The 10,818-nt window shown below is 37.1% G+C and overlaps 1 protein-coding gene across 1 annotated transcript; it reads left to right on the top strand.

Moving 5' to 3' along the window:
- Positions 1-1,901: 1,901 nt before the first annotated feature.
- LOC110931044 lies at positions 1,902-5,497 on the top strand. Its single transcript, XM_022174443.2, has 3 exons — positions 1,902-2,059; positions 4,067-4,309; positions 5,265-5,497. The coding sequence occupies exons 1-3, from the start codon at positions 1,962-1,964 to the stop codon at positions 5,398-5,400; spliced, it is 477 nt and encodes a 158-aa protein (XP_022030135.1). The 5' UTR covers positions 1,902-1,961; the 3' UTR covers positions 5,401-5,497.
- The last annotated feature ends 5,321 nt before the right edge of the window (positions 5,498-10,818 follow it).

Genomic DNA, 10,818 nt, shown 5'->3' with positions numbered 1-10,818 from the left:
TTAGATTACCCGCTCTACGCTGCGGGGTTTTGGTGGACATCTATTTTGGTTCCATATAGCACCCGGATATGCTTTTAAGAATAAAAGAATATCGACACATGTTTTACATCACCGAAAACTATAAAAATAAATTTAAAATTAGACAGCGAGACGGGGTGATTTTAAATTAAATGAAAACGGAAAGGTAAACGTTATCTCAAATATACTTTAACGAAAAAGGAACCTAAAACTGAAGCACTAAACATAAATAAAAGTAAAAAATAAAAATAAAAATAAAAATAAAAATAATAAAATCCCGAAAAAAATAAAGAAAGAAACAAAAAAGCCAATATAGAATGAAAACACTATTCACACAACTTGCTAATTGTAATTTATGTTAAAATGTAGACCAACTTAAATTTATACCAATACGTGCATAAAAATAAGCACGTAAGAAAATAGTTGCGACACGTTGTGGCGGTGTCGAAATGTAAAGTGACTCGAATTTATACCGTCTAATGAAAACGTCTTATATTTGATCCGAATCATTTTCGAAAACGTAGAAAACTGAAAACTTACATAATAATAAGCATAAAAACATATAATATTTAACCCAACTCATTTTCAAAAAAATTTTACGTCTAAAAGTAAATTAATTTGAATTTATACAAACATATACATTAATATAAAACTCAATTATAAAGTTGTTAGAAAATTAAAGGGTTTATAAAAGTCAACACTAAATGTTATGGTACAACTATAAAAAAAGGACAAAAGGCAAAAGAAAATTAAAAAGCAAAATTCGAAACGACAAAAGGAAAAAAAAACTAAAAAAATAAAGTTACTGTATATGCAACATCTTAATATAATATAATATAATATAAAATATAATATATTATATGCCGTCCCTGAAAACTCTTAAAAAAATTTAGGCCTCGGGCGACGAAAAGAATTGGGCCTAAAATTATGGTTAAGGTAAATGAATTACAAAAATTAAAACTTAGTGATAGAGTAAAGACTTAAACTTGAGATCTTTACATTATTTTGAGATGGTTTTTATCACTAGACCACCAATATTTGTTTACAAAATAAATGGATGAATATACTAAATATATAATTTAATAAATATATACAAGCTTATAAAGATTTTTCGGGCCCTTTGAAATATTGGGCCTCGGGCGTCGGCACGGGTTTGCCGGGCCCAGAGCCAGCCTGTAATATAATATAATATAATATTTTGTATGTATTTGTAATTTTTCAAACTACAAAACTCTATTAGACCAGAAGTCTAGTTAAATTAGGAATATGAACATTGGCTCGAGCTCATCTAATATATTGACTCTTTTTAAAATTTAAAGTAGCTAATCTTAAGTAGCTCACGAACTATTACTTCACTTTGAATAGAGTTAAATGCCCGGATAGTTACTGTGGTTTCTCTTTTTTCACCTTTTGTCTATAACTTTCTAAAGTTATAGCTATAGTACTAAACTTTTCAATTTTCCTTCTCGGATAGTCTCTGTGTCTTACATCAGTTAGTTTTCTCAGTTAAGAGGATGTGAAATGACTAGATTACCCTTGAACAATAAAAAATAAAGATGACCCACTCTCATCTTCTTCCTTCCCCCCCTCTCTCTCTCTAAAACCCATCACTATCGTGAAACACAATCCCTAAATTGATCAGATCTGACAGCGCCGACTTAACCATTTTAGAGGCATAAAACGAAGTGAAAATCCAGGGCTTTTATTCCATTGTCTTTGATGAAATTTTTTTGGTAATTTTTTGAATACTTACACTGATAAATTTTAGAAAAAAATGTCATTTCTATCCAACATACTAGAAGCTTTACACACAACCACACGTGTGCCTCCCACCCCCACCCCCACCCCCTCTTATATAGAGAGGGACACATACCACCTCTCTTTATTCTTGTTGAATTCTTCCTGTCTGTGTGTGAGAAAAAAAGATCAGGGTTTCTAAGAAAATGATGAATGTTGAAAGAGTATGTTGTATGTGTGGCGATGTGGGCTTCCCTGACAAGATTTTCCGATGTATCAACTGTCACCACCGCTTTCAACACTGGTATGCATGTCTCCCTCTCTCTTACACATACACAGATACACACGTATGCACGCACGATTAGACCTGTGACGGACCTATGAATATGTGAATAGAGCGTTTAACCAAAATTTCAAGGAGTGAAAGTGTGGTTTTAGCCTATAAAATTATTAGATAATATAAGCTAGATAATATTTAGTTCGATTATGTTATTATGTTATGTTAGTATAAGTTTAGAGACGGTTATGGTCTTCCATCCGCTCGAGTATATATGTATCATATGTCATATTTTATCATTTACCAATTCTTAATAAAAGAACACATTCATATTTTCTCTCAAACCCTAATATTCAATCACAGAAAACAGATTCAGATTCAATAAAAATACCCTAATTTTTTTTCAATGGGTGCACCCGACCACACGGTGAGGGGCGTGGAGGGGGAGAGGAAACGCCTCCACGCCGCCAACACCACTCAGTATCGGCGTGGATGGGCATTTGCCCAGGGGCGGATCTAAGGGGTTTTATGGGGTTCTGGTTTGGAAAAAATAGAAAAAAGTAGTGGAACACTTGTATGATTTTGAAAAAATATTGAGAATTAGCAAGAATCTACCAAAAGGAACCTAATGAAAAAAATTATTGGATCCTCCCGCTCCGTTTGCCCCATGGGACTTGGAGACTCTCACCGGCACGGGGGCATATGTTTTGGCGGTGGAGCTTGAATGCTTGATGATTGACTGCTTTGGGTTTGGAGGTTTGATGATTGGACGCCCCTTGCCCACCCCCCACCACCCCCATGTTTTTTAGGGTTTGGAGGACAAAACCCCGTGTGCTGCTGACAGGACAGACACGTGACTCAACGCCCCCTTCATCTTTAGAACCACACCTTGTAGTCTTAGGGTTTGTTTAATAATCTCAAATATAGAGTTCATGTGTTGTAAACTATCTTGAGCACACACCACTTTCACTGCCACCGCCGATGTTTGCGCCATCATCATAATCATAAAAATCATATTTTTAAAGTTTAAACTTTTAATAAATGGGAAAATAATTTGTAAATTAATTCATATAATATCTGTATCGTTTTGCATGTCTCATCGGTCATCATCAATAACATTTATGTGACAGTTTCTACTTCAAGTTTCGTATTCTTGCAGTCAGTTGTTATTTTGCTACAAATATGGTTATTAGTTATTACCAGTATTTTTTTATAGTAATATGTATGGTTTGTTTTAGCATGTTAGCTACTAATTAAATCTTTAACTGACTTCTTAATAATGCAAAGGTGCTTTTATAAAAAAAATGCAAGTGGTGCATATTGTAAATATTTTCTTTTGTTTTTATTTTATTTTGTTTTATTTTATTCATCAATTAAAACACGCTTCTAAGTTCTGAAGCAGATTAAACAATGCAGATGAAAGCTGTTCTTCAGACAAGGCAATCAGAAAACAATATTAGATTTGTGTTTAATAACACATGTTACAATGTTTAAATGAAGCATTAATATATTTTTCACATATAATAATATGAGATTTGTTTTTCACGTAAAAAACTTAATACATTATAGCAAGTTAATAAAAAAAATACTTACTAATATATATATCTATTATTACTATGATAAAAACAATATATTCTAATAAGTGTTGTCATATAATTCATGCAATCTGTATTCATCAACCTTGACCCAATTTTCATGGCAAAATTTATAGTGGTCATACTTGTTCAATTTATCTTTCAAAAAAAAAAAAAAAAAACTTGTTCAATTTATCATTTTTAACATGTATGTTAGTTCTTTATTTTTAAACTAATTTCATCATGTTTAAATTACTAGGCACGCTATATATATAACCTACACCGATTTCTTTCTAATTCTACACCGTTTTTAGACAACCGTTTGAGGTTGCACCAAATAGTTGTTTGACACTTAGGTCTTGCGTCATAGGCCCACTATCTTTAAACGGCCATTTGAGGATTTTCAAACATCCGTTTCGGGTATGGGAATAGCATGAGCCTGATTACTATATACATGTAGGTATTGTAGCAATGACTATAATGAATCATTGGAGCCGACGGAGCTTTGTGATTGGTGCCGAACCGAAGAAATCAAAGCCTCCAAACATCATAGTTCATCCAGGAAACCAAACTCAAAATTAGACAGTGGAATAAAAAAATGGACAGAATATTCCGGTTATAAGAAGATCAACCGACGTAACCGTCAGCATGGTGAAGGAAAGCCACCCACCGGAGCTCCTTCACCAAGGATTAGTACTCGAAGGTACAAGCTTCTAAAGGATGTTATGTGTTAAGGGAATTAAAAAAATTAATAATAATAGCTTTAGGACGTGGGGTGGTGTGCCTTTGTTTTAAATATATAACTGCAATCTTTTACTAGAGTATGCGTAAGTGTTACTTGTTTGACTAGGGCTTTTGTTTTTATTGAATATGGTCCTCCTTCATTAACTTCTTATGTGATCTATCTCTGTCAATGTATAATATGCATTATTGAGTTGTACCTTGTAACCTATCGACATGATCTGGAAGTGTTAATTAGCATTGTGGAGTTGCACATTTTGATTTGTCAACATCACCATGGCCTCTAGAAATATTATGTATGTATTATTGAGTTAGTACGACAAAATTTATGTTTGTTCATTGTTTATGATGCAGTATTTATGGATTGCATTTATAATACTGCTTATTGATATTTGTTGGCATGTTAAAAATTAAAACATATGTGGGTGCAAAGGTATCAAACGGACATTATGTGTATTCGAGTTGTCCATAACACTTATCGATCGAACAAGATCTTTTGTTTTTGTTTGTGTTCGTTTATTAAGGAAATGAACGTGTTCATGTTATTTGTGTTCGTTAATTAATTTTAGGTAACGACCACAAAAAAAAACGTTCATAAATATAATCAAACACGAAGAAGCGTTCATTCACTGATTCTATTTGATATTCTTTGATTGAAACCCAAAAATTAAAATTTTCAGAATTATGATAAATCAAAAATCATATTCAACACACGGATTACATACTTCATTACATGTGTTATACACTTAAGTTTGCAATACTTAGTGAGAAGACAAAGTTGGTGGTGGTTGAGCTTGAAGACGAAACCGTAGAAGGTTGTAAACAAGAAAATTAAGTTGTGATATATCCAAATAACATCGATACGTGTCGACATCCTTTAAATAATATAATTTACTTTGATGTAACACCGTTGACAGGATCCACCAGCATCGGCACCTCATTGCCATCATCGAAGAATGTTTACACGAGTCAGATGAAGAACAAATGTGCTTTGTAAAGAATTCTTTAATGACTTATGATTTTTTCTTATTTCTTCTTTTTTGTTCATTGTAATTTCATCTTTACATAAGTAATGGATCAAGGAGTGTCCGTTATTTAGGTTTATTATTCAAATGGCCTGTTTCAATGGCCAGTGATCAATAACCAATGTGTTTACCCAAGTACATGGGCACAGTTAGGGGGGAGGGTGTTGGTGCACTTGTGTCTGTACTTTGTCTGTATTCGGTCTGTATGTAAACGATGTCCATGTCAGTTCTGTAAGTTGACAAAGTCAACCATCCTCCGGTTTGACTTAGTCAACAGTTAGAAAGATGTTTGTCTGGATCGAAGGATAGCCTCGAAGGATACAACTGATCCTTCGAGATGCTCGAAAGATATGGTTCGACCATTAGACCTCGAAGGATGATCCTTCGAGGTCCATGTTGATCTTTCGTGTAACATGTGGTCGACAGATGATCCTTCGGACCATCTGTCGAATCCTTCGGACATAGCATCTTGAGCTGGGTATAAATACCCATGCATGTGTTGAGTTTCAGCAGACACACAGACAGAAAGATACCGAGAGATAGGTTGAGAGCATTCTGTCCAAAACTCACACACACACTTAGAGAGTTTATAGAACACTTCTGTAAACATTGAGCTTGTAACCGAACCCTCATTGCATTAATACAAGTTGTGTTAATCGGTGAACTTGTGTGTTTGTTTCTCTACTTGCTACTAACTCGGTTTGCTTGCTAGCTTGGATTCCGCACTCGCTAGTAGGTTTGTATAACAAGGTTTAGGTTCGTAATCCTCCGCGAAAAGGGACCTACAAGTGGTATCAGAGCCTCGCTCTTTACCTTGTTTAAAACCGGGTTTTTACAAGTTTTGGTGTGTTGAAACACTTGGTTTTGCACCTGTTTTTACTAAGTTTCTTGCATTTTCTTTGAGTAAAAACGTGTCTAAACTAACCGGGAGTGTTCAAGGTTGGGTTGGGTAACATAAAAATTGGTTTTTAGAAAACTTTGTGTTTTCCGGTGGTATTCCGGTGTGTTTCCGGTGACTGAACTTGAGGATAAAGTTTTGCCTTTTGGGGTATAATTTTTGAAAGTCAAAAGGTTGGTGGAAAGTTGTGCAGAAACATCCCTTCTGCCGAAAGCAACTTCACCAACCCCATCACCTTTTTCACCAACCTTTCACATCAGATCAGTTTGTGTCAGAAGTCTCGAAGGATATCTTTCGATATCGAAAGATCATCGTTCGATCAAGAGAGGATCGAAAGATTATTATCCTTCGATCCATCTTTCACAGTTTGAATTATATCCTTCGAGAAAGGAATCTTTTCGAAAGATTAGTGTCCGAAAGATTAGGATCCTTCGTATTGGTGAATCTTTCGAGATCTGTTATTCAGAAGATAAGGATTTGGCTCGAAAGATAAGGATCTTTCAAAGGGAATCTTTCGAGTTCTTGAATCTTTCGAAATCATTGTTCGAGAGTCAACAGTAATCTTTCGAGTACTGTTGATCCTTCGAACAAGGTTATATCTTTCGATTGTGGTCTGTCTATTGTTAACTAGTTTCTGTGATTTCAGATCTTTCGACCAGGATCCTTCGGTTGTGTTATCTTTCGGATCATTCTTACTTAGCATTTATTTTGCTTATCTATCATGAATCCTAGTTGGTGGAATCCGGCTCCAGACAATGGTGAATATACAAGATCAAATGTCACTCCCTCATGGTGGGGTACATCGGCTCCAGACGATGGAAAATACACGAATACCAGGTCATCTCCTTTATGGGCCGAGTCGCCGGTATCGACATCTTCTCAGGGAAATCAATGGGCTTTGGTATCGAATCAAACTCCGAGCATTCAAAGTATTCTACTAAGCGAAAGTGAAACAGGAAGTTTGAATCGACCTCCAAAGTTGATGCATTTGAATGAATATCCAGGATGGGTTGAGAGATTTAAAACATATGTTCTTGGTCAAAATACGGAACTGTGGATACGTTTCACCACAGATTTCGATCAAGCCATAGAGGTTGCTGCTTCAGATTCTACTACATTTGCTGATCTTCCAGAAGATAAAAAGAAAACCTATGATCTGGAAAAGAAGGCATACGCCATTCTCACTCAGGCGTTGAGCAAGGATATCTACCATCAGTTTGTCAGCTTCAAGACAACAAAGAAGTTATGGGATGGATTGAAAAACAGAGGAGTGGGAAATGCAGCAACACGTCAAATGCGTCATGATCTTCTCAAGAAAGAATTCGAAGGCTTCACTTGTATGGATAAGGAGTCCTTGGGAGATATGACAAGCCGATTTTATCATCTGCTTACGGAATTGGATAATTATAGTGTAGTGACAACTCAAGCTGAAGTTGTGAAGAAGTTTGCTGATGCTTTGCCCCCTCAATGGAGTAGTTTCTTGGAAATCCTGAAGTACAACGGGGTGTTGAGAACCACGAATATCAACGAATTCGTTCAACTGTTGGAAAACAAGGATCAGGAGGAAACATTGAAGGCGAAGAGAGTTCCATTGCCACAGAATCCAGAAATGTACTGTGGAACTTCCAATTCTTCGTCTGCAAGAACCAGTTCACATGCTCCACTTCAAACAGCGTTTGTCACAAGCACAGATTGTTTTGGCAATCCAATACAAGTTCCTGTTAAGCCACCTCCCACCACAGACATGTATGGAAATCCAATCCAGCCACCTCCACCTCCTCCTGCTCAACAACAACAACGTGCATGTTATGGAGGAACATCATCTGCTGGTCAACAATCAAAGTCAAGTACAGTACAGCTCGACACGTCAAGCTTCTCTAAAATCAGTGTAGAAGTGGCTAAGGAACACATGGAGCTGCTTAACACTGTAGTGAGCGCGTACTGTGGGTTGATAGAAGGTCAGATTGGCAACATTAATCTGACACAAGAAGATTACAGGCAGATTGATAAAGAGGAGATGGACTTGATGGACATCAAGTGGGCCTTTGCTAGTGCTGTGAGAAGAGCAAAGGATTGGATGGAAAGTACTGGCAGAACCAGCTTAGAAAGTAAGCGAGACACCAAGTATGGGTTCGATAAGCAAGCTGTAAAGTGCTTCAACTGTGGTGAACGGGGTCACTTCAAAAGGGAATGCACAAAGCCAGCCCAGCACGGGAATCAAAACCCCTTCAGGAACCAAGGCAACCAGCAGAACAGAAACAATGATCGTACATTGGTGCCTGTCAACAACCAAACCAACCGAGCACTTGCAGTTCAGGTGGATGAAGGTTGTGACTGGTCAATCCAGTTGGGTGGTGATGCTCCTGATGGAACAGCATGTTTTGCTCAGATTGTGAAGGAGCTAGTTCACACCAGTGGTGGAGAATCTTCTGCCAGTGGTGATGAATCGTCTGAAGATGAAGACTCCTCTGGATACAGCAGGAGTGTTGATGAAGAATCATCCAACTCTGGTGATGATCATGTGGGTGAGACATCTAATGTTTCAGACGATATTGACATTGATGAACTCTTGGGGGAAGCTGTAGCAGAAACTCAAAGAATATCTATTCTGGTGGATCAAGCTGCTTACTCTTCGTCTTCTCTCCATTCAGCCTTTATGGCTAATGTCGACGGTTCATCAAGTCAGGTATGTGTCGATGAACCCACTGCTGTTAATTGTGATGAATGTGCTAGGTTGCATGCTAGATGTGCTGACATGGAGAAAAGTATGTCTGAGTTGCAAGGCAAACATGATGCTTTACAAGCTAGTTTGTTTGACTTGCAAGACAAACATACTACTGTGAATGAAAATTTGAGTGACTTGCAAAGTAAGCATGACGCTTTGCAAGAAAAATATGATGTGACCTTTCTCCACAATCAGAAATTGACTGTGGACCTCTCTAAATGCACAGAAGCCAACATGTTTTATGAAAACCATGAAAAAGAATTTAAGTCAGTAATTGAGACATTAAAGAAGGATAAAACTGAACTGACTAAAATGGTTTCAAGAAAACAAACTGATATTAATTTGTATATATCTCGCCTTGAGAGTATGCAAAAAGAGATGGCTTGTGTGAAAACCGAAAGTGATGCGATCCAACTCAAGCTAGACAGTTATTTGAGTTCTAGCTATGTTTTAGATCACATCATTGACGTTCAGAAGGAAAGGAGAGATGTCACATGCATAGGGTACAAGAAGTGTCCACCTCCAGTGAGACATAATTATGATGCCATGCCTGATGAAGAGGACAGGGTTTTCTTTGAACCTTCTGTGCCTCTAGATGTTAAGGAGTTTGCTGCAGGACTCGGATACCAAAAGGAAGTATCCTCAGATTCAGATGTGTCAGCAGATACATTTGTGAGTGCTGAACAGAATCAAGATCCTCCAGTTGTGATTGAGGATGCTGATTCGTCTGATGATGAATCTGACGATACTGTCCCAGCAAAGTCTGATGCGGTAGCCAAAAATGAGGACATACCTCTTGAGAATCACATTCTATGTGATCCCCCTGTCAAACCCGCTAAGACTGTTGCAGCTGAGTCCTCGTCTGAGAAGGAGCCGGAGAGTGTGAATTTGCTGTACACTCTAGTTGGTGATGATAAAATTTACTCAGACAAAGATTTTCCCATTAAGAATGTCAATCAATCCTTAATCTGTAAAGTCTTTGAGAATTCGACGAGTAAGTTCTTGGGAAAGGCAGGACCTAAAGTTACAGTTACACAGTGTCCTCCTATTCCAAAGGCTGAAATTCGAAAACAATGTGGTAACAAGAAATTACCAACAGTGCCAACACAGCAAAATCACATCAAACCCAAAGGTAAAACACCGGCTCAGGCTAACAAGAAGCCGAATCAAAAGAAGAAGAAAAATGTTAACTTTGTGAAATCGACGGGAACAGACAAAATTGAAAAGTTTGAAAATCAATCTAACTTAGATTTTGTCAAGAAAGCTATTGTCGAGAAAAGAAATGAACCAAGCAATTCAAAACCTAGTACCTCGGGTTCACAAAGTTCAACATCATCGGCTAGACGATCACATGATTCTTCGGGGTTTGTAGAACGAAGATCATGTTTTGAGTGTGGAACCATTGGGCACATTATTAGAAACTGCCCATATCTTCATAAACAAAAAGGAAAGGTTGATGATCCCCGTGGCAAAACTGACCGTAAGCCAACTGTTTCCACAAAACAAGATCCCCGCCTTGTAAAAGAAAGGGAAAAGAAACAGAAACGCCAACAGGTCAAAAAGATAGAAAAAGCGATTAAAACTGATGCGGTTCAAAAACAATCTGTTGTTGTAAAACCAGAAAATTCTAAAACTTCAAGTCATCAAGAAGTTAAAATTTTAAAGAAAAACACTGGTGAAACCAAACAGACTTGGAAACCAAAAACGGTTGTTGAATCAGGGGGACCATCACAATTCACCAACCATCAAAGACAAGAAGTTATTGTCATTGATGAAAATGGAAGACCCAAGACCACAATGGCTTGGGTCCCCATCTCCAACTA

Source organism: Helianthus annuus, chromosome 3 (assembly GCF_002127325.2).
Source record: "Helianthus annuus cultivar XRQ/B chromosome 3, HanXRQr2.0-SUNRISE, whole genome shotgun sequence".
Lineage (NCBI taxonomy): Eukaryota > Viridiplantae > Streptophyta > Magnoliopsida > Asterales > Asteraceae > Helianthus > Helianthus annuus.
The sequence above is the reverse complement of the archived record's forward strand: the minus strand, read 5'-3'. Positions and strand labels throughout refer to the sequence as shown.

Excerpts from the sequence above, each read along its gene's own strand:
- LOC110931044 (XM_022174443.2), top strand. The coding sequence starts at position 1,962 with ATGATGAATGTTGAAAGAGTATGTTGTATGTGTGGCGATGTGGGCTTC. Across the intron at positions 2,060-4,066 it reads CACCACCGCTTTCAACACTG|GTATTGTAGCAATGACTATA; the intron begins GTATGCATGTCT and ends ATATACATGTAG. Across the intron at positions 4,310-5,264 it reads CCAAGGATTAGTACTCGAAG|GATCCACCAGCATCGGCACC; the intron begins GTACAAGCTTCT and ends CACCGTTGACAG.